Raw genomic sequence first — 23,840 nt, 5'->3', positions numbered from 1 at the left:
TCGCTCTGCAAATGTATACAAGGTGTAAAATGACTCGTAGATAGAAAGCAAGGCTTGTTGATTTGAAGCCGTCTTCAATAAACCCCGTTGGCACAAAACTGTAAACAAGATCAGTCATGTAACATTCTTTTGCTGTTACCTTTAAGGCTATAGAAATATAATCTGTTTCCGCAGGTTTCGACTCACTAGTTGGCTTATAAGATGGATGGGCAAAAACTCTGAAGGTAATAATGTTCCAACATGCAAACTCGCTGAAAGTGTCAAGTGCGGAATGCAACGGAAGAAATTAAACTGGAAGCTCACAATCCTCATCGCCCGTTGCTGGCTGGTCAACGTTATCCTCTGCGTCAAGAAAAGCGGGCATCTCGAGGTGGAGCTCGCCAATGGAGTCATCATCTTCATCTTCAGCATTTCCGGCAGAAGTCTTTTTGGTATCTTCTGCGTCTTCTTGATCTTCATCGTCGGAAAGCGGGTTTATTCTCTTTGTTCGCTTTTTGTGTTTGAGAACCACATCCTCGTCGTCCGAGTTTTTATCATCTTCTTCTTCACCACCTGTTGAATGAAAGTACAATGCTCAACTGCGAACACTGTAAATGACAAAATTAGACAGCAAATCAATTGTATAACCCAAAGCTTCATTTGAGCTGCGACAAATGTCAATGGTGCCCTCCAAGGCTGCTATGTCTTGATCCCACAACTAGAATCACCTCAACTTACAAGATCAGCACTGGAGCAAGTTTCAAATACCTAACAATTTGTCAAGTCAAATCAAATTGTGGAGTTTTTAACATCAGAATGCAACATGTAAGCTACAAGAGACACTATAGAGAAGGGGGGGGGGCTCCTGATTTAGTTTTTGACCACATGCGGCTCTTCTAACAAGCATCTAAATCTAGGACCATGACAGTTTTTTGCATTCCAGACTCTTCAAAATGGCACTACCGCAGCCGACAATTAAAACTGTGACCTCTCATCAAATGCTTTCAGATCAAAAGAGTGTATATTACATTGGATTCGCTTTATGATGGGAGCATGAAGATCGCCATAGTACCAGGAATACATTACTTAAGGTCATGAGCCCATTCTACCAATGAAAAGAAGATTCTAAAAGCCATGAGAGGTCAGTTGTAGCTTAAATAAAAACAAAAAGACTACAATATGAAAGAAATGAAATCACACAAACCAGATGACGTGTCATTAGCATCAGAAAAGTCATTTTCTTCTTCTTCAAATTCATCAGCGAGCGCCAACGGAGACTTCGGTGCGTCATCCGGCCGAACGGCATCCGGTGGGAGTTCTTCATTGTCCAGGCAGTGTTGCAGATAACGTTGCTCTCGTGAACGGTTGCGTTGTTGTCGAACTTTACTCAACAGTTTTTCCTTTAAGAGTGAGCGTTGGCTTACCACTGAAAGAAAAGGATTGCGCATTAGGTTTAATTCACATTCTGCTTTCTTTTGTTTTTACTCTTGTTTGTATTTTAAACATGTTTTCACGGTACCTAGATCAGGCTCCTAAATTAAATATGCATGCTCTGTTTTGCACTGGAATTTAAGTTTATGCTTGCATCAACAACATTCTCACTCTAACATCAAGAGAGCAGACAGCTCAACAGGAACATCACAATTTTGCAATGGTATAACTTCAGTCACAGGTTGCAGCATGATGTACTGAAACAGTCGTCAGCTGACAACACTAAAAGCAACTATTGGCCATTCAGAAATGTGACATGGCACCCCAATTGTTGTCTGAAAATACTTAGCAATAGTTGATGAACCTGATCTCTTTGAACTACAGCACAAAGGAACACAGAGACATACACAACGATCATCTATTCTGTGCTACAGCCCAAAAGACGTCTAGCAAACTAGCCTATCAGCTTGCACTAAGCCATATCATATCCTCTATTCTTTGTGCATGAGTAAAAAGCACTGGCTTGTGTTCACACAAGTTCTCTTACATAAAAGTGCTTTTTCAATGGCTGGTGCATGGGTGCTTGCCAGTCTGGGCAAAAATCGGCGTGATAACAAGACCATTGTAGTGTGTGTCAATGGCTAGTCATAGACAGCCTTCGCGCAAGAAAAATTTTGTGAACACAGGTCCATGTCTGTTAACCACTGTCATTTTCTTCTGTGGGCACTGTCCCGTCATCGTGAAAATGCTGTGTTTTTAACAAGAACATTACTAGCTGTAGCAGGTTTGTGCAGTGCCTCGGAAGCAACAAAATTAAATTCCAGGGTTTAAACCACCATCTGGCTATGAGGCACACCGTAGTGGGGGACTGAATTGATTTTAACTCCTTGGGGTTCTTTAACGACTCAATGCACGGTACATGGATGTTCTTGCATTTTGCCCCCATCAAAATGCGGCCGCTGCGGCCTTGATTTAATCTTGTGGCCTTGCGAACAGCAGCACAACGCCATAGCCACTAAGCCACCACACTGGGTGTTTCAGAAGTAGTAATGAGTTTCAGGATGTTTCAGAATAGCGATGAGAATCTTTCTTGTCAGCTTTTCCAACTGTTTTTCCATACCACTTTAAGCTCTCCTTTACCCGAAATTGTGCAATGTGCCCGACATGTGCACGCAGACGTGCAACGTGCAGTTAGATGTTATGTAATGTGCATGATGTCTACATGACCAACTTTCCTACTTGTCGACTTGCTATAAACAATGCACATTGGCGAGCAGACGCATTATAAACCCGTAACACAGCAACTCGGCAAAGCTACACTTTCCTCACTTCTAGTGAACACATCCCTTGGCTACCCCTGTTTTCGAACAATAAATGAAATGGGAAAAGCCAGATACGAACGTTTTTCCGAAATCGAGCACTCTTCTATAACTCCAGGCACTACAATGGCACTTGTTTTGATGGACCTGAAATTAGACAACATACAGTAATTGCTATGTGCGAAATTTTCATTGCAAGTTTACAAGCTAAGCCTACCATTTTACTTTCATAGTGTACTGCGTTACATTCCTTAGTAATTTAGCTCTTGAATTCAACACTGTACCTTGACCATGAGCAAGCAGATTTCATTCTTTAGTTGTACTGGTTATAATGACAAGGGCAAAAGAAGCTTCACATAAATGAATAAACCATTACTCTAATACAAGAAAAAATAGAAATTTCACTAAATGTATGCACATATACTATGTGTTCATGGTGTTGACTTCAAACAGTACTCCCGTGTTTTTTGTGAAGTCAGGGAAAATAAATCATTCTGCGTGTTAGCCATGCAAAATGTTTACTAAACATTGGAAGCTTGGCTTTTAGACCACGATTTTATGGTAGTTTAATGCTGCAATTAGTGGGCTTTTAATCATGAGAGAAAAATAAGAAAACACAAAGTATGGCTACATATCCAGATAAAAATTTTTAAAGAACACTTGCATAAGCTTCAACTCCATTCAGAAAAATATATAAAGCAACCAATCTTTCAACTACTGTCGTTACAGAACCGTCAAGTGATTCTGTGCCATCTGTGTTGAAGATGTACAAATACTTGCACCTCAGGCTTTTCAGAACTATTTCGCAGGGTTCTCTTAGCAAAATTCTTGGAAGTTAATGTTCAATGTGGCACAGAAATTGTTGCGCCTGCATACCAGCTTTTATTTGTCATCGGTAAGGGATTTGTAAGCAACCAAGCATCAAACAAAGCACATGTTCTTAGTCACTGGGCAGATAAATTAAAACAGGAGGAGCAGACAAAGTTGAAGAAATAAAATGAAATGAAACATGCTCTCGTTCCTCCACCAGAACACCTGGAGGAGACACAACTAGATTGCATGTATAACTGCTCAGTGAGAATGAAAAGCCAACATAAATATGTGTAACTGCGGTACAATAAATTTTTATTACATTACGACTAGTTACGAGTATGAATGTACCAGGGATAGCTGTATTTGAGATTTTGACAACAGGGAAATAATTGAATTAAATTTGCCAAGAAAGCGTCGCAAGAATGATTGAACTGAATGTTACTGACAGTCAGTTATGTCAATATTTTCGGGCATTGCCAGTGAACAATTTCAAAGCTACCAACAGTGCTATCAACAGCAAGCCTTAGCATACTATTGTAATACTATCGATAGTACTACCGAAAGTTGAAAGAAACTATCGATACAATTGATGGTCAATTTACCGAATAGTTTTTCATCACCACTTTTAATGCAATGTCAGCTACAGGCTTAGAACATTTTCACCTGTTTCACACACTCACATCTCCATCGCACGTCATACAACTCCAATTGTACAGGCACAATTCTGAAATACAGCTGAGCTTCACTATAGCAAAGTGACATCTGATACAAAAATATCTTGATTATAAGCATATATTTGTTATGTGTTGTTGAATTTGTTGTTATAAGCTGTTCTGAAACATTCTGAAACTCATTACTACTTTTGAAACACTCCATAAGCATGCTACAGCTAACAATGGTCTGTTAAAAGTACAGCAAATTGCTTCTATCAACGAGAACAGTTTAAAGTTTTCCTTCATTATATCCAATACATAATTTGTTATATCCATATTTACTATATCGAGGTTTGACTGTATTTGAGATTTTCAAGAAACTGCTTCTCCAATTTCGTTTCTCAGACATGGAACTCACTCTTTCTTTTTCTTAGGGTCATCCACCTTGGTATGCTTCACCAACCGCTTCAGCAAATGGTCCACACCTTCGCAGTGGTCACCATTATCGTCTTCCAGAAGGATCACAGGCTCCTTACTGAGACGAGGAACTATGCCAGCTGCAATGGCTTCCAAATTCCGCCGACGTCTAGCAGATAAATGTTGCATCTCTATTCTTTCAACGCCATTCGATGAAAGGCTGGTCTCAGCTGGCTGTTTTTCGGAAGGCGTTGCCTCTGTCATCGCAGGTTCCTCAGCACATTCCTGATCACCCACGCCATTGGGTGTAGTGAGAACAGCAGGCAAGTCATCAAGCAGGGGGTCTGTGCTGCTAGCATCGAGAAGAAAAAAAGCAAGTGCCCCAAAAATGTCACAGATACAACACTACATCTTCAGCTACATCTCCAGAAAAAAATAAATAAAGCACGGTATGAGCGAAAAAATTGCAGTTTATCTTCTGCAACCAGTTGTAGTTCCGCAACCACAACATTGCTTGTGCACAAGCAAATGAGTATGTTATTCACCAACATATCTGCTGGGATGGGTGTGACTGCAGTCCGAAGAGCATGGTGTGCTCCGTCTAAATTGGACTGAAGTTGTGCCATCAGCACATGAAATGTGAACAGAAAGAAATCTGTTCAGAACAGCTGTTATACCATGGAGTGCAACCTGCAAATGTTCTGTAGTTGGTTTGTAAGCGTAGTGTAGTCCCACAAAGCACGGGTTTTGAAGCCTGAATTAAGCTGCTGTTACAAATGCAGGAGAACCTGGAAATGCAACAATACATTCTAGTGGTTTCTGACTTGTTTGTGTTTAAATTTATGCTGACAATATGTGTCATATTTGACAATATGTGACAATATGAACCATGATGCAGCACAAAGACAAAAGGGCCGGCGGACTATTACGTGCGACAACATACAGGCAGCATTCAGGTATTCACAAAGAAGCAGAAAAATGCCCACAATACTTTGTCTTTGGCACTGCAACGCAAATTTAAGCTTCCAGAAACTCTACATTTCACTAAACACCCTCAGGCACCAACAGTAGTATTCTACCATTCGCATGAACTTTCCAAGTTCCATACTCTTACGAATTAAGGTAGAAGGATGTATACTGGTTGAAAGGAGGCATACCTTGAACTTGGAAGTGTGGCCATGGCGGTTTCTTCTTCCTTCTTGCAGGCCGAGTTTGATTCTGATCCAGCACTCCGTCTCTGCTGCAGAAAATCCTTCAAGCTCAGCCTCTCTGGCTCGTGATAAGGCAGTGACATTCGTCTTTCTGCAATGTAAACCGCAAACAGCATAGAAGCTAGTTAGAACACAGTTAGAAAAAAAAAAAAAAAATGCTGCCTCCTAAGTTGAAACAGAACACACCTCTAGACACATGTTGGAGCTCATAAACATGCATAGAAAATAATGGTGCACGAATATCTACATTTTATTTACATACGGACTACCTACTTCATCTTGAAGACATGTAGGATGAACAAGTATAACAGCAATCACAACATTTTTGTGCCTAGTTCAAAAGCTAATAGTGTATGCATGTACATGTGTACTCGTACACATCTGACTACAAACTACGCAGACTGCATCAGTAGATGTCACCCCAATGAGCTGCCATGAACGCATAAAAACAAAACAGAAACAATGAATAGCAAAGAAAAGCATGTACAATTACGAAAAAGATGGTAGCACTGTACGAGTGATATTGCGGTACAGTATCGAATATCTCTATTTCAAGTATAAAGCAAATACACTTTGATATTTGATTTGATATTGAAAATTTGGGAAAGTTAATTAAGAACAAATAACATAGCATGTCTACAGTTAAAGGAGACATCTTGCTTCAAGACAAGTACAAAAAGAGTTTGTGTGGTGGTCATTTTTAACTTCTGCTCTTCAGAAAAGTTTTTCAGTAAGCACTCAGTTTTTGCAAAGGCAGTTTCTAGATTCCACCTGGAGACAATGCGCTCCTGCTTATCGTTCACTAAAGCACCATACATAGTTCACAAGTAAAGGCATCTCACTTTCATGCCGAAGGAAATGCTATACCAAATAGAGAAAAGGCAAGAGCTCTCTCACCGCGTGCCATTCTTTGGCTCGTGCTGTATATTTGCTTAAGTTCCTCCATTGCTTTCTTGGCCGACTTTCGACCTGTTCGCTCCTTCTTTGTGACGTTGCCGGCGGACTCGCCGTCTTCATCAGGTACCCAAGGACCGCACGAATTTTCATCGCCAAGAGCACGAGTTGAGTCTCCAGCGACGTCGTCCACCATTTCATCGTCGGAACTGTCACAGATGCGGCGGCGCACGGGTGAACGGGAATGTTCTGTTCCACTGTCACCCCCGCGCACCGCGTCCGAATTCGACGCAAGTTCGACGCCCCGTGATATTGGCTCGCTCGTGGAATCGTCGTCCGAGTCGTCGAGCAATCGAAGCCTCCTCGGTTTATTCGCGCTGTCACCCCCCAGTGCACTGGGTGCAGGTACTTCGAGGCTGCCATTGAGGCTGGGCGCGTCATCAGGGACGGCACTATCCCGTCGTTCGGCGTCGGCATCAGACTTCGACTCTGAGAGTTTTAGGTCACTTGTCGAATCGTCGTCCGAGTCGTCGAGTAATCGAATTCTCCTCGGCTTGTTCGCGTTATAGCCCCCCAGTGCACTAGGTGGTACTTCAAGGCCGTTTTTGAGATTCGACGCGTCGCCATCTGGGACGGTACTGTCTCGCTGTTCGGCGTCGGTAGCAGACTTCGACTCGGGGAGTTTCAAGTCACTCGTCGAATCGTCATCCGAATCGTCCAGTAATCGAATCCTCCGATGCGTGCTCTCGCCTTGCACTCCGGCAGGCAGTTGGACGCTGTGATTGGATATACCACCGTCGAGCAGGGTACTGCTTCGCTGTTCGGAACCGATACCCGAGTCTCGGGTCTTCAGACCTGAATTACCATCATTTATATCAGGACTCTGCCAGTCATCCGTTGGCACGTTCTGGGCGCAAGAGCTGTCAGCCGGTTTACTGTCGGTAGCGAAGTCTTTTCGAACATCGGTTGTGCTGCCCGGAGCTTTATTTTGGGGGCTTCCCGGAGGGCATGATCCCGTTAATCCGTCGTCTTGAGGAGACAACTCTTCTGTTTCAGGGATTACCTGGAGGCGTTCACCTGGAGTTCCGTCACTCAGGCACTGAGAAGCTTGACTGGAATGTGGGAGCTTTTGCGCACCATCTCCGACGGATGGTGTATCCGCTGGCGAGCATGTAGAGTACGTTTCGGAGATCGTGTCCGTTTTTTGCGAGAACAGAGACTGATCGGAAGCCTGTTCAGGTTGACTGAAAAACGAATCCATCCTCACGTGAAGCAATGTCCTTAAGAAAAGGTTTCACACACCTGTCTAACCTAAAGCACACGCAGCGCAGCAGTTGCTGACTTCAACGTTCATTCTCTCTAACTGGCAATTGGTGCAAATTATAACGCATAGTCACGCAATATCCGCGGCAAATCACTGAAGGTTTCACACTCCTCCAGTGGCCAGTGAAATTTGCGCAAAAGTATGTATACTCGCGAAGTTAACAATGGCTCAAAGACCGCATGACCGATAAAAGCGCTTCCTCCACCAACTTTCCCGCGAAAACACTTCCCGCCAGCACCAGCTGATGAAAGCACTTGAGTGCGCTGCTGACGTGCTGCCTTTCGTTTTTGTGAGAATCAAACAACGTTAGCCTTGGTTAACATATGCACTTAGCAAACTCACAATAACCGTCCATTTTTTTTTTCACAGATAAATTTCTTAAATGATGACCATACCAGAAATCGCACGTGACAAATGCAATGCGCAAATTCTATCCCTTGCTGTTTTATAGCACAAGCCGCACCTACACGGACATCACCGTGTTTACATGTGTATTTATTGCTTCGGCAACATGGCGCTCTCCAACGCTGTGTGTTGAAGCGGTTCGAGAATTTTTGCTGTCAAAGCGAGATCCCCGAACGGAATTTGTAACGCGAGCTGATAATCTCGCTTACGATAGCCCTGCTTTATCGTAAGCCAAATCGCCGCCACTTTGTGAGGCATGTTTGGGTCGACGAACACGTCAGTAAACTTCGGCGGCGGGGTGGGCATGTTTTCCGGAGCGGCGGCCACCGGCACGCATAATCCAATGAAGGACTTCGAAGTAGTCTCGCCGCCGGAGGACTCCATCAGTAGCATGGCGTTCAGTCCGGCATCCCTGCCTCAGAACTTTCTCGTTGCTGGGAGCTGGGATAACCAGGTGCATACTTCACTCTACATCCTCGAGTCTCTCGCTCGCATCAAAACGAGCGCTTTGGCTACGTGCGATGTGTCCTAACGTGTGTTATTTTCTTACAATACAACAGATCAGGTGTTGGGAGGTGCAGAGCACGGGGCAGACCATTCCCAAAGCGCAACAGACGCATCAGGGTCCCATTCTCGACGTAGCTTGGAGCGACGTAAGCCATGAACTCGTCTCTCCTTTGGTGGTGCAGAGGTTGGCGTTCCGGCAGGCAGTCATAAAGTCGCAAAAGCACAAATAAATCATAGGGACAACCGTGCGCACAGCTGTGTACTTGCCCTTTATACGCAAGTACGTTTTGGTGCAACTGAAAGGTTACCATTAAGTTGCTTTACCGCGGAGCACAAGGGCTCTTTCGATCGCGATCGAGTCCAGTCGGTTTCGAATATCTCGACCGCGATTGACTTGCGCAAATTGGCCAATCGCGATTGAGAAATTCGGTCTCAATCGTGCTCGATCGCTATCGAAAATGCAGCGTGACACCAGTATTATTTATACGCGAACGGGTGACACGCGCGAGCACTCGCCCTCATCCTCTATATTGCCATTCTTTCAGGATGGAAGCAAGGTGTTCTCTGCCTCTTGTGACAAAACTGTCAAGATGTGGGATCTGAACAGCAATCAAGCCATGTCTATAGCACAGGTCTGTACATGTTTTATGTGCAACAAATTGAATGTGCTGTGCGGATGGGTGTTGACAAGTGTGAACTCTCTTGCAGCACGATGCACCAGTGAAAACAGTACATTGGGTGAAAGCCCCGAATTACAGCTGCATCATGACAGGAAGCTGGGATAAGACCCTGAAGGTGAGAGTGATTAGGCAGATTGCACAAGCTGCTGCGACACCGCACCAATCTGTGAAACTCGGTACTGGTCGTGAGAAAACATTACTGAGATTGCAAAGCACGTAGTTTCGTTCATAGTCTATAAAGGGAAAACTGGCATTGCAAATGTTTGACCACAATGGCAATGCTGGGAAGTAGTACAGGCCTCTTCGTAACATTTGTTGACTTCATGATGTGAAGCAGATCCAGTTCTCCGGCTCTGCAAGTTAACATTTCTTCGGCTGACCTCACTTGGCAGTTTTACATTGCTGCCACGACATTGTGCCATATTTTCTATCTTGATATATGGCACACTCTTTCATGCAGTGATCTCGTGCATGTGCCGTGGCATTGAAGTCAGTAGTGGGCAGGGGATCAGACTTTACAGGGAAAATTACGCAACCTTGCTGTGATTTACAAAAAAGCATGTGTAACATTTATACTGATCAATTTTGTGCAAAGCGCATGATATAGACTGTTTTAGTACTTTGCTGTAGTGTGTTGATAGTTAAAAAAGGCACTTATACAGCCGTAATCACACCATCCAGTAAGTTGCCAGCTGCTTGAGCTGATACTTCCCACTGATTCCATGCTGGTTGGAGCACTGGTTGAGGGACCAACACAGACACTAGTGCCACCTTTCCTTATAGGGCACGTTTTAGAATATGTTGCCAGGCATTGTTTTTGAATATACCGCACAGAAGCACCATATGAAATTGGTGAACAGCCAGCTGCTTGCATGTTGAAGCAAATGAATGTTCAGTGGCAGAATTACTGAAATAATTATGAACCTCCTCATGTCTCCGGTTACCCAGTATTATCACGAGTGGTGATATGTATACAAATACACAGAAACTTTCTATTAGTCTTGTTTTGAACAGAACCCTAAGAAATGATTTTTCAAGCTGACAGCATCCATGTGTTTACTTTGCTTTGACACGCATACATCCCTGCATGTCAGTCATGCCCCAGTACAACCCATAAGAATTTAGCAAAAACAAATTTGTGTACATAGCCTCTGCACAGCATTTAAAAATTTCTGAAAGTGACTGAGAACATTTATTTGCATGAGAAAAAGCACTCAGAAACAACCTTGTTCTGTACATTGATTCGGCTTCATTTTCACCACTGTCCCTCTGTTGAAGAATGGTTCAACATCGCTGAGATGGAGAACTGCCATTTTTATTTGCTTATTTCTCACGTGCTTCTTAACAGTTGGCTGTTGTTTTCATTATACAGAATGACGTCCTTTAGCTGCCTTGTGTGGTTAACAGATTGTAAGGTGTGCAAGTGATAAGTTATACCTTACCCCTCTTTCCTTGCAGTTTTGGGACACCAGGACACCGACGCCAATGCTCACCATCAACCTTCCGGAACGCTGCTACTGTGCTGATGTTGTGAGTATGCTAGTGAGACTATTGGCCTTGGCGCTTGAGAGGTGCTCTTCTGCAAATTTCAGTCTTCTGTACTGGTGCACTTGGATAAATTTGAATACTTTATTAAAAGCACAGAAGACGATTGATAAATGGTTGCCGGAGGAAGAGAAGTATAGGTATATCGTACGGATTCATATTCGAGAGCTCGAAAAGACGCACTGACACAAAGCAAGGCGACTTTCTCATTGCTCAATCCCCTTCTTTTCTTATCATCTCCCGTTTATGACCGGCTGATCCTGGTATGAAGTAGGCAGAGCACCGGTTGAACCACTTATGGGGTGCAAAAAAAAAATGATAATAAATAAGTTAGTATAGTATGATTAAATTGGCCTACTCCAGGAAGCTAGCAAGCGAGATTGTATCGGCAGTTTACAAAGGCACTAGCCTTTGTGGATATTCTAGCTGTGTAGCCATTATGTTAATCTGCTCCAGAAAGCGTGGTTGATTGGTTCTGAAGTTTTCAAAGGCGATAGCCCTTGCTGACATTCTGGCTGTACAACTTGCCATGCAAAGTATTTGACCGGTGCTATGTTCTCCACTGGGCCCTTAGGGGAGACACTCGTAAAACTAAAGAAAAAGTTGGAGTGGTGTTGTTGTAGCACATGTAGTTGCCAGAATCCCAACCCACCGCTTCTTTGTCTTGGTTTCTATGCCATTCGTTTTCGGTGGCATTTGTGACTGTGTAGCTTGTCTCTCTGGTAAATCTCACTCAAGGACATTTGTCTCTCTGGCAACTATATGACACGAGATTGCCACTGGTGCAGAGTGAACTCAGCCGTACCAGCCACACTGGCTCCACATCTATGGCATCCTGTTGCTGAGCAACAGCAATAGTGGGCTTTATTCCTGGCTGCTGCATTCGCCACATTCTGAAAAGTGCAAAAATGCAAAAGTGCTGGCGTGCGTGACTTTCAAAACCACTAGTCAAACACCAGTCAAATTTGTAGCTGTTCACTACAGTATCTGTTACAGCCCCAGTGTTGCCAAATTTGGGGATATTAAACCGAGTGAATCAATTGGTTAGTCTTAGCCACGTACAGCATTACCTTGCCGTGCTAGAAAATAGGTTTTTCTGTTTCTAGCTCAGCGGCGACAGTGCAGTGAAACCGAAGTGCTGCTTGACAGCCTTCGGAATTCTCGCAGCACAGTTACAACTCCCCCCAAACACTGACCTCATAAGAACATTAATAGAACATAAAATGAAAGAAAGAAGGAATGACATTTGTGATGACTTTGAGCAAGGCTCTCGTAGAGCTGAAACATAATCCCTTTTTCTTTCTGTCTTCTATTGTCTTATGTAAGTCAGGGTCCATATTTTCATGTATCCTTGACCAGACAAGCTTTGCCCACCCAGTTTCAGGCTTGTTTCTCAACATCCTCTAATCTGAGAGCCTGAATTTATATGCAGGTGTACCCCATGGCCGTCGTCAGCACGGCAGGCAGGCACATCATCATCTACCAGCTCGAGGGCCAGCCCCAAGAGTACAAGAAGATTGAATCGCCACTCAAGTACCAGGTTTGTATAAGACTGTATACTTATATTTTCAGGCACTCTGTAGTACAGTATTGTGTTAGTCCTGTCTAGGGTTTGACGAAAACTCATCTGGCGAGGAAAGAACATGCCTGAATACACGTACACTCGCCAACTGAAAAAATTCGAAACACAGATTGACTTTCCGGCACCCATTACGGGTGCCTTGTTCACCCAACTGAAAAAAATTCAAAACACAGATTGATGTTTCGGTGCCCAATACGGGTGGCTTGTTCACCCGTATATTTGCAAGGCACCTGTATTGGGCGCCGAAACGTCAATCTGCATTTTGAATTTTTTCAGTTGGCGAGTGTACATCTATTCAGGCATGTGTTAGTCCTCGTGCACATGGGTGCAAAATGTAAACTAAAGAAAATGTTGAACATTAGCAGCTGTTCTGTGGTGCATTAGTGCATAATTCTGAAGTTGTGTTGCCTTTTGGTGCTATATATGAACTCATTTATCACTACTCATCTAATTACACCAAACTAATTTCATAGTGAAAATCAAGTACAATTAGTATGTTCACTGCAGCATGGCTCATGAGCGGGTGACGGAAGTTATTCCTCCTGTGCAACATTGCAGGGCATTACTGCAGTGTGCAACTGACATCTTTGCTAGCAATTAAAGGATAGGAAAAATTCTCGTTGCTTCTGATTTGACGCGTCATGGCGTCATCCCTCTGCAGCTTGGAGAGGTTTCAAAGGAGTACAACTCTCTGGTGATTCACTGGTGGGTCTCGACGCACCAGAGGAATTTGACAAGTGACCCACCGGTGGGTCATCACACGCAGTAACTGATAATTGTTGCCGCAGTGTGAACATGGACAAGTCAATGGGACTCGATACCAACGTTTTTGTGAAATTTAGAGGTCCGTTAAGTCAATAGCACTGATGTGAATAGCATAATATTTATTCAAGCAGAAAAGCATCCAATTATTGCCTGCATTCGCACTTATTGTAGACAGTGAACTTGTAGAGCGCATCCTGTGTTCTCTTATGGGAGTGGCAAACCTTCACCAGGCAATGGTGTCCAGCACCTGAACTGAAACCTGGGATACTCATATTTTATCAACATTTTTTTTCCCCAAAAATACTTCATTACATCGGGTGAGACATGGAGTTCACTTTGTTGCTTCATGGTTTTCAATGTGTTGGGCTCTATGTATATGTGTCGAGGAATCGAAAGCACTTCCTTAAATGGAAAATTTTGCAGGGTTTCATTAAATCAAGATTTGACTTTGTTATTACAAAGCGTCTTTTGCTTGTATTGTTCCATCATAATGAGCTTCAGTTACACCCAAATCCGGTCACATCCAAATTGTACCAAATTTCCAAGGAGTTTACCAGTTGCCATGTTAATTGAAGCTCAACTCTGGTGACCATTGTGCATTACAAGAGTGGCAGCAGACCCTGTCCACAAGTCTGAACAATACACATCTTTTCCCCCCTTCAGTACAAATGTTAAGGCGTCTGTTGCTAATGATGTTGATTTGGTTTATTGAGTTGTACATATGTATACACATTCTATACCCCGTCCCTCATTAATGGATGACTCATTAATACCACATGTATTTTGTCTTTCTTTGCAGCATCGGTGTGTGTCCATATTTCAAGACAAAAAGGCACAGCCGAATGGCTTTGCCCTTGGAAGCGTCGAAGGACGCGTGGCCATCCAGTATGTGAATCCCCAGAACCCCAAGGACAACTTCACATTCAAGTGTCACCGTGCCAATGGCACAACAAACGGCTTTCAGGAGATTTTCGCGGTAAGTCTGCAGTACATTTATTAGGTTTTTTTTTAGATGTGGCCCGAACGGGTAGTTAAGGACTAACTGCAATGAAATTTCACCTTGGTATTGTTGTACAAGAGCAGTAGTATATATACTATTGAAGGTGTCAATCAGGGGGCCAGTTCTCTCATATTGCAGCGCCTTCTGAATTGGCTCAGGTCATAACCAAACGGGTCGCAACATTTTTTTTTTTTTTTTTTTGCTCGGGTACGATAAATTGGTCGTTATGCCATCACTGTCATATCATTGTGGCCTTACTGCTGTCAGCACACTTGCTCACCTTACAAAAACAAAACATGTTGGTCCATTTGGCAATGCTTTGCATTAATTAACACAAACATTGTTGAATAGCCAGCTACCCGCAAAATGCTTTGTGTGACGTCGATGCTCACAGTGTGCGGGGTATGCATAATTTTTATATTTTCTCTTTCATTTGCTTTAACAGGTCAATGACATTGCATTTCACCCTGTTCACATGACGTTAGCAACGGTAGGCTCAGACGGCAAATTCAGCTTCTGGGACAAGGATGCCCGCACCAAGCTGAAGACATCTGAACAGATGGAACAGCCGATCACCCGTTGCTGCTTCAATGCTCGTGGCGAAATATTTGCCTATGCAGTCAGCTATGACTGGTCAAAGGTCAGTTCTTGTCGCGTGGCTGATATAACATGCCATTTTATTGCAGTTTTAATTTTCAGCTGGCCTTAAAGGCCAAGTGCAATGAAATTTCATTTTGGCTATGTTGGTTATAAGGAAGTACAGTTGAGCCTTGGTAATTACGTCGAGCTCCACCTGTACTTGAAGGACTTCGGAAATTTTTCCAGCACAATATTCTCAGAATATAGGGAAGCCATTCTGCAATAGAAAAGTGTTTCGGGGTCTCTTTAAGACTACTTCAAAGGGACCGTTAAAATTTCTTTTTCTCGTCAGGCAATCCTCTTCGCATAAGTGATCCACAAAACTCTAAACCAATCAAACATTTACACCTAATTCGTCCGATGGTAGTTGCAATGCAATTTGTTTTGCCATTAGCGTAAACAAAGTGACCCGACTAAGTGCATGACAGCAGTTAAGCGTGGGCCCGTCTTAAGACTGTGCAAGCCATAATACAGATGTTTACATGTCTCCTTTCTAGGGCTACGAGTTTCACAACCCTCAGAAGAAGAACTATATTTTCCTGCATTCCTGCTTCGAGGAACTCAAGCCAAGGGCCAAGAAGTGAATTCCTTCGTCACAAAATGTAAAGACTCAAATAAACTGTCCAAGTGGACAAAATCGTGCTGGCCAAATTCAAACTTTTAATCGCGTAAAAACAAAGTACACAGAAAAGTTGCCAGCTTCTATATATAAGTGTGTGTACATAATATATCTCTTCTGCAGTATCAAAGAACTGTACAAATGTTTGTATATCCACACAGCACAACAAAAACACCACTGCAACCAAATATGGCACTCTTTCTGTACGTCTGATAAGAATGTAAGGCACACGGCGCACTATCTTGATAACTCGAAACAGTATTTGAGGCAACGAGAAGAATGGTACAAGGTCTGTGTGCGCACTAGTTTGATTCATAGCAATGACACCTTGAAATAAAAGGCTAAGTGACTGCGTTGATTGAACATTGCACGGTTACTAATAGGTGAGCGCCTAGCATGCAAAAATTTTTCCATTTGTGAAGTCAAGGAAAGACGTTTTCACTAAGCACGAGAAGTTGGAAAGGCTAAAATTAGCATGCACTGCAGGTGGTCATTCTCTGTATTGGTGTGCGCATTTTGAGAGTTAATGACTGGGCCTTGTCCCACTCGCCTTCAAGCACTGTTGCAAGTGTACACCAAGAAAGAAAACGAGTAAAAATCCATGCCAAGCCAAACAGGTACAGACATCTCTGAAGCTTCTTCACATGTTAGCACAAACCTACTTTATGAACTCCTGTGAATTACTTCCAAAAGGGGAACCCACCTGCATTTCATAATGAAACAAGGCTAACTGCAGACCTTCATATCTCAAGTTTGTCATTCCAGACAGTCGACTTCGAAGATGACACGGACCCTAGTTCACTTTCGGTACATAAGATCACCGTGGTAGATTACGAAATCGTATTGAAACCATGCATTATGCTCCAATTGGCCACAGATGCACAATGTCATGCTGGAGCTTAACAGTATCATCAAAGGCTGCAGCAAAATTTAGGTAACATGTTTCAGACAAACATCCAAGGCTTGGCAAATAAGTGAGCCCAGATGTTACCACCACACATACAGGTGGTTGTCAGGACGAACCCCCCCACTAGAACACAACGTAAAACGATTCACTCCAAACACACAAGAAATACTTAAATTAAGAAAAGTTCACATGTTTGCATTCACCAACAACGGCTGATGCAACACCAAACTGGATGTGTGTGGAAGACTAGCCAAGGCTCTAAAAGAGATTAATCACTAGCCAAGCACGGCTGTACACAAGACAGGCCGCCAGGGCAGACTTTGTTGGTCCCCGACAATTTTGGTCAGTTCAGTAAAATTCGTTGGTCCTTAAAGTACAGGCCGCCAGGCAGAGTGCCCTTAAGACTGATGCAGTAATCACAGCTTCAAAGGTAGCGTTCCCAAACGTGGAACATGGCAGGTCTTCACCTCCTGGCTAATCAGATTCTGCGGAATAAATGAAACTTCAACACTTCGTCGAAGTACTCCGATAGATGTAATGCGAAATGAATCGTCTAAAAATTCTGGTATGACTGAACTAAAGTAAAACAGGGAGAGGGGAGGAAAAGGCAAGAATATTACAGCCTTTTCTCACTGGATAATATCGCGTCATTACGAGCTTGCGTGTTTCTCAAATCTGCATAAATTCCGCAATGCACAAAGCAACTGCGCGCCTTGTTTGTTCTAAACCCTTCTAGATGGGAACAATCAGTTGCTCTAATTGAATAACGAAGACGAAACATTGTGTTTCTTGAAGCCTTGAGTATGACAGGGACATGGGTACAACATGAACGTCAATGTGGTAGAAGAAAGGCGTAAGAAATGAGCTTGACGGCCTTTCTAACCTAACGCACTCGGTTAAAAAAAGAAAGCATCGGCAGCAGAAAGACGCAGCACGTTTCCACGGGCTTCCGAAATGTGCCGCTCTTAAAGCCAGGAAAGCACTCGGGACTATCTGGGCTAGCAGGATCGATAATAATCAGCTGCTGATAACATCGCTGTTGACAGTGCACAAAAGGTAGCACCACTGACAAACAATGGCACTGCCTGCCAAACTCTCGGCTGTTTTCACGCGGCTTCTCAGCTACAGCGTTAAGTATTGCAAGAACAGCAGCAGTCTCTCATGGCAGTCAAGCAAATGCGGGCACTGGGCAATGCACAACACATTCACGAGCAATATCAATGCTAGAGCGATGGAACGCAAGGGAAAGGCACTGTAAAGCACAACAGGAGGAATCTTTCGTCGAGGCGATGATTCCTTGGCAGTCTTGCGTGCGGGTCACTCCGCCTTAGCACGCGTTGATGTCCAGCGGAGGTGCATACGAGAAACCGATGAATGCGGTGTCTGCATCCTGTACGCTGGCACTCAGCGTTTGAGACCTGCCGACGGAAGCTGAAAACGAAAAATTCCGGCGTTCGTCACATGCACCCAAAAAAAATGCTTATTTTCTATCTAAATGTGCAGAACGTATCCAAAGCAAGCACAATCGCCGAAAAGAAAAATTAATACAGTATTTAGCGGGAATTTTTTCAGCAATAGTGGGGAAACACCAGGCAGAAAATAGGAAGTGGGCTTCACCAGGCTACCAGTGGCTTTGTTTGAAATATGTACAGACAGCTCGTCATATTTGAACCATAGTCGTACATTTCATTTGCTTTACATCACGTGTTTGACACCACTGCAGCCAGAGATCTTGCTGCGTTCCGTCTCCTCTGATGTGCCTTCAAAAGAAAGCGAGATGTGTGCCAAACTTCTTACTCTAAACGAGATGAAAGGGGGTTAACCGAGGTGCCCGATTTTTATTAGTCATATCATAAGAAGCCAACAAACACTGACACCAAGGACAACATAGGGGAAATTACTTGTGCTTAATTAAATGAAATAAAGAAACGATAAATTAAGGGAAATTAAAGTGGATGAAAAAACAACTTGCCGCAGGTGGGAAACGAACCCACAACCTTCAATAAATTAAGGGAAATTAAAGTGGATGAAAAATCAACTTGCCGCAGGTGGGAACCGAACCCACCTGCGGCAAGTTGTTTTTTCATCCACTTTAATTTGCCTTAATTTATCGTTTATTTCATTTATTAAGCACAAGTAATTTCCCCTATGTTGTCCTTGGTGTCAGTGTTTGTTGGCTCCTTATGATAAAACTTCTTACTCTGCCACTTGCTGCCCGTCATTCAGTGTTGGCCAAAGACATTTAGCAAGAAACACCGCACTCAGTACTGAAACTCGGCAGGAAAAACATTTTTCTGGTGTGTTGCCTGTAGGCAAGACTAGTCAATGAAGGGTTAATGAACCTGCAGCCGAACTGTCGAGCAGCTGCTTCATGACACGCATTTCCAATGTATTTTTGTCTTTGTGTAATAGCACGTGGGAGAAAATGACCTCTAGCAGACGATACAAATACAATGACTGATTTACTCATAAGGTTCAACATCCCAAAGCAACATTGTGGCTACAAGTGACACTATAGAGGTGTCACTCAATAATTTTGACTGCCTGGGTTTCCTTAACGTGCACCTAAAGCAAAGTGGTCACCGTGGCCAGAAGTCTAAGCTGCGACCTTGTTTTGAGCGGAACAATATAGCTAATGAACCACTGTGGTGGTCACGTCAGCATCAACACCAGGAAGAAGACAAGTGACACCGCTGGACAGCTGCCAGTCAGAACAGCTGCTGGTCTGCCATATGAACAGTCACCAGTCAGGTTTATCGTTCAGATGGCTCAGTTTCTAGTCCACTAGTGGGCTTCGAGTCTTATTTGCTGGAGTTTATGTCGGCGTTTTCTTCTGGAAGTCTTTTTTTGTAATGAGCACTCCACAAGCAACGGGCACAAAATATTCTCAAGTCACTGCCTAGTGCTGGCGCGTTCACTGCAGGCAGTGCGATAACTTGTTCAATCTACCAGACAGATATGCCACAAAGATGGGCTGTTCAGACTGCTGGAACTGGCTGGAACCAGCTGCTGGCACCTGATAGTAAGGCAAACTGGATGGTCTTTACGTGCGTTTCACGCTCAACCACGCTGTTATCATTGCCAAAAGCATTCCAAGGGTGTTTCAATCATTTCAGTTTGATCATTTAGAATGTGGAATGGGAAGTTTCCAGCTGGGATAACAATGCAGTCATCACAGTGTGAAATAGACGCAGCAATGTCAGTAGACACCCCACCAAGGACACGTCGGAAACACAAACTGCCCGCTTTACAGTGACCAGATGTACCATTTCCATGTGCGATCCATTTTTACCACTTCCACTGTACCTTCTTTATCACACCGCAACTGAATGCGAAAATTACTAGCACCAGCGTTCAGCACGCGGCATGCACTTCGCTGAATGGTGTTAGATGCAGGTGATGCTAGAGTTCAGTGACTGCTGTTTTGCTGCCGAGTTAAAGGATCTCACGATCAAATGAATCCCTGTCCTGGTGACCACATTCCCATGGAAGCACCACGCGGGAGCTTGAAATAATCCAGAAAAGTAAAAAACACACACTGCAGTCGAAGGTTGTGAAGCTTTGTGAGCCCTTGTTCAGTGTTCCTCAAAACGTTCAAAAGAGCAGTCACTATCACTGCCAAACAAGATGCTGATGACCTATCAGCATTGTTCACTGACAGTGGTACCAGCTTCTGGCAAGGGCACCATTGCAGCAAAGGGGGTTGAACACAATGCAACTGTCCTTCCCAGTCAGCACTGTCCCTCATCTTCAGCGGTAGCTAACAAAGCCCGTTTTTGCTGTGGCCAGCCACTGTTGGTGGTGGCAGCAGTGACGATGCGCTCTCAGGGCCGACTGATTACGAGAAGTGGCCTATCTTTCAGTGTTTTGGAAAAAAAATAGCAAATTGTGCCAAAAACAGGCGCGGGTTTTCTTTCGGTGATGGGACATCTCTCAGGGATATTATAGTACCTAGATCTAGGTACACCCATTACCAAAAGTATGCGGACAAAAGGTTCTGCGAAAAACACATCGTTTCCTCAATTCTTTGGAATGTAACCTAAAACTGAAAACTGCAGCTTGGACTTTGCATTGCAAACATTGCAGAGCATTCATAGGCTTCAAGTAGTCAGTCTCAGTGGCCAAGAATCTTTTTTTTTTCACAGAACCCTTGGCTCGCATACATCTGATCACACATGTGCATGCTGTAAGAAACTCAGACGATTTAAATAAATTTCACAGTGGTACATCATCCCACACAATGAGGCCTTTTGGAAATCACAAGGGTAACAACTAAGGCAATGGATCTTTGTACAGAAAGGTTTATGTTGCTTGCGTAGTGAATGTGACTAACTTATTAGTGCCAAGAGCACCCACTTTCAATGTACCAATTCGCTGTTTCCACATAGCCATTCGGTGGAGTCTTAAAAAAAAGAAGTGAGATCTGCTCTTGTTTAATTGTATCTTATTTTGACACTAAATCTTGCATCATTACTTTGTTTTAGGCACCTATTTTGACATTGTTAGGCATGACACAATAGTCACTATTATCACAGATACGCTTAGTTCCCCATCTACCAGATGGCCCCATGACATGTAACTCACTGGCCATGCTGTAGCAGTGGCAAACCCCACGCTAAATACCTTTCCTTTCCAAGAACATACTTGTAGCATCCTGTAGAGATTTTGCATGAGGTAAAAATGCTGTACTAAAGCTGCAATGTATCACCCTTAGAACTTTTGTGCAAAACATTCGAGCTAAATTTGACTGAAAATTCATGGTAATCTTGAGACATGAATATGCACCAACAATATGCATGTAACAAAGCAAGCTGGTAATTTATCAACAGACTATCGCTGGAACATACGACTTTGAAAATTGGTGCTTATTTGTCATACTGACTGCAGGTACAAGCTGTCACAGAAGGTGTCTTATCAAAGATGACAACAATCTTGACAGCACTAGAAAGAGAAAAGGGGCTTCAATTTTCTTTCACAGATGTATGTGAAAGCTTACCAGGTATTGGTTCCTTGACAAAGTCCGGATCGATGTTCTTCAAGTCCATTATTCCCGACTGCAACAAAAAAATTGCGGGAACAAAAGTTTGCTGTGTGCTCCATCCAGACACAATGACAGTATCCTGCAAGGCTCCACAGACAAATCTAGCGACTGTAGGGAAGTATATTCTCCATTTAGGCCTTCAAGATTTTTAACATAAATATTGCTGGAAATAAAAAAAAATGATAAAGTACCAAGTTTCGAAGTTTATAACTCAGCAATAAATAAAGATATCTCAATTCTGGATTCTGACCTATTAAATAATTGAACTAGACAAAACTGATGTGTTATAGATCATTCTCAAATGTACCACTAATTAGCGAGTAGGACTTTTGCAAAACACCCGAACACTGCGACAACTTCACATAGGCTGTAAAATCATATCAAATTTGTATGCTTTATATGCTCTAACAAATGCGATTTATAGAATTACGATATCAGTTTTTGGTGCAGAGTTCCACATTTGTAAACTTTGTGCTTCTATTTTTGTTAAACTTGCCCATTTTAGTCAATGTGTGTAAAAAAAGTAAGAAGTCCTAAAATTTTTCTGTGCTTCCTAGAGTGACCAGAATTTAAATTTCTCTCTAATATGCAACAAATTTCACTCAAATTAGCCTAGTGGTTGTCTCACGAGAGCACTTCTGCATTTTATGTGCAATCTGGATAAGGAAATCGGAGTTGGCCCACAGCCAAAGCATGCACCACCTTGCCTGGCCCACAGTTCTCGCACCAGCTCGTCTTGACGTCACAGATAACTAAGGCCTTGTTAAGTTTTATCAGTAAAGATGGACTACATTGTATTCGAAGGGAGCAAAACACTAAACATAATAAGTTCTGAGAATGTTTAACCTACCAGAACTGCCCAAATACGAGAACATTCTTTGAAGTCCATGACATCGGGCTGACATACACACGAAATTCAATAACTTAATCTTTCACCTGCATTTCCTCTTCAAATAACCGACCTCCTATCGCAACTAAAATAGAATACTGAGAAACTTTAGTCTGAACTAATTTTAGTGTCTCTTTTTTTAGTGCCCCTTTAGGCAGTAAATTAAATTTTGAATTAATGGAACGAAAGCAACCTCCAAAATAATGGTCGCATGTGCCCGATCGTGCAGAAACCTCCAATGATGATTTCCAAGTAAGCGAATAGCCAAACGCTTCTAAAAAGCTATTAGCTTTATGATGGGAATGATGAAATTGAAGGCATTTTTCTTTTTTTTTTTTTGCACTGAGGATATTTAGGCAGCGTTTGTTGTTTCATTGCACAATTGTGCAAAAGAGAACTGAGCTGTTAACCAGCACATTTGTAGCGGTAGTATAGAATGAGTAGTCCACAACAACATCTGAACCTTCACACACTCCAAAGGTGTCGCATGACGGCAGGTGCATCTCAAAGAGCATAGTTGGCATTTTGGTGACGAATGTGCACCTCAACTCAGTCGCGAGAAAGAACATGGCATTTGCATCGGTGCATTTGTGTCGGTGATGGACGTCCGACCGCCACAGGAATGGCCGAAAGAGCCAAAGAAAGCAATTTGCTTCAGAAAAAAAAGAAGGATGACAAGAACTGTATGCCCACCAGACTAGGCTTGTAGGGTGGAGGGATTCGCTTGGATTCCAAGTCCTGCCAGTTGATCGGGTTGAAGAAGTCGTGTCGCTTCACCTCGTTGCCGTCGTCCGTGTGACCCAAGCGCAACCGCTTCTCCTTCTGCAAAAGCTGAATGTGCAAAAGAACACAGATGAAAAAGAAGCAGCAAGACAGCATAGAGTTGAGTCAAGACTCTCACATTTAGGCTAACAGCCTGCTCCCAATGGCACCTTATTATTGAGATTAGTACTTAGTATTGCTGTGTACAACGTCCGAAATCGACACTTCGTGTGCAGAGGCTGGGCACTTTGAATGATTGCTCATGCATCCAAGGTGTTAAATTACTGAACTCTATTCAGCATCTCGTCTACAGGCACATTTACATGAATGTGACAATAGCATACCGCATTTCTTGGTGCATCAGGGAAATATAATAACAGTGTTTATATACATGTGGAGCATCCAACTTCGTCTGAAACCAGCTGGAAACTGTTTTCCATGGGTGCATTTCGCAGGTA

At 43.1% G+C, this 23,840-nt stretch overlaps 3 protein-coding genes across 5 annotated transcripts in view; 1 reads left to right on the top strand and 2 right to left on the bottom strand.

The window, feature by feature from the left end:
* Window positions 1-8,257, bottom strand: part of LOC126527229 (uncharacterized) — a 31,842-nt gene extending 23,585 nt beyond the window's left edge. For 2 of the 3 annotated variants that reach the window (XM_055068615.2, XM_055068616.2), the window contains exons 1-6: window positions 6,721-8,257; window positions 5,770-5,914; window positions 4,614-4,964; window positions 2,812-2,876; window positions 1,184-1,405; window positions 304-552 (exon numbers count right to left, since the gene is read on the bottom strand). In XM_055068615.2, the coding sequence (XP_054924590.1) occupies window positions 304-552; window positions 1,184-1,405; window positions 2,812-2,876; window positions 4,614-4,964; window positions 5,770-5,914; window positions 6,721-7,978 (2,290 nt within the window). In that variant the 5' untranslated portion in view covers window positions 7,979-8,257. The remainder of the gene's footprint in view (window positions 1-303; window positions 553-1,183; window positions 1,406-2,811; window positions 2,877-4,613; window positions 4,965-5,769; window positions 5,915-6,720) is intronic. The other variant, XM_050174981.3, reaches the window with a different exon arrangement.
* A 271-nt stretch (window positions 8,258-8,528) lies between these two features.
* Rae1 (ribonucleic acid export 1) lies at window positions 8,529-15,815 on the top strand. Its single transcript, XM_050174985.3, has 9 exons — window positions 8,529-8,900; window positions 9,007-9,099; window positions 9,499-9,585; window positions 9,662-9,748; window positions 11,092-11,163; window positions 12,611-12,718; window positions 14,325-14,501; window positions 14,971-15,165; window positions 15,662-15,815. The coding sequence occupies exons 1-9, from the start codon at window positions 8,703-8,705 to the stop codon at window positions 15,746-15,748; spliced, it is 1,104 nt and encodes a 367-aa protein (XP_050030942.1). The 5' UTR covers window positions 8,529-8,702; the 3' UTR covers window positions 15,749-15,815.
* LOC126527230 (serine/threonine-protein kinase Sgk2-like) overlaps window positions 15,802-23,840 on the bottom strand; it is a 24,741-nt gene continuing 16,702 nt past the window's right edge. The window contains exons 15-17 of the mRNA XM_050174984.3: window positions 23,314-23,451; window positions 21,687-21,744; window positions 15,802-18,121 (exon numbers count right to left, since the gene is read on the bottom strand). Of these exons, the coding sequence (XP_050030941.1) occupies window positions 18,018-18,121; window positions 21,687-21,744; window positions 23,314-23,451 (300 nt within the window). The 3' untranslated portion in view covers window positions 15,802-18,017. The remainder of the gene's footprint in view (window positions 18,122-21,686; window positions 21,745-23,313; window positions 23,452-23,840) is intronic.

This window comes from Dermacentor andersoni, chromosome 9 (assembly GCF_023375885.2).
Source record: "Dermacentor andersoni chromosome 9, qqDerAnde1_hic_scaffold, whole genome shotgun sequence".
In the NCBI taxonomy this organism is placed as follows: Eukaryota; Metazoa; Arthropoda; class Arachnida; order Ixodida; family Ixodidae; genus Dermacentor; species Dermacentor andersoni.
This window is presented reverse-complemented; position numbering and strand designations above follow the sequence as displayed.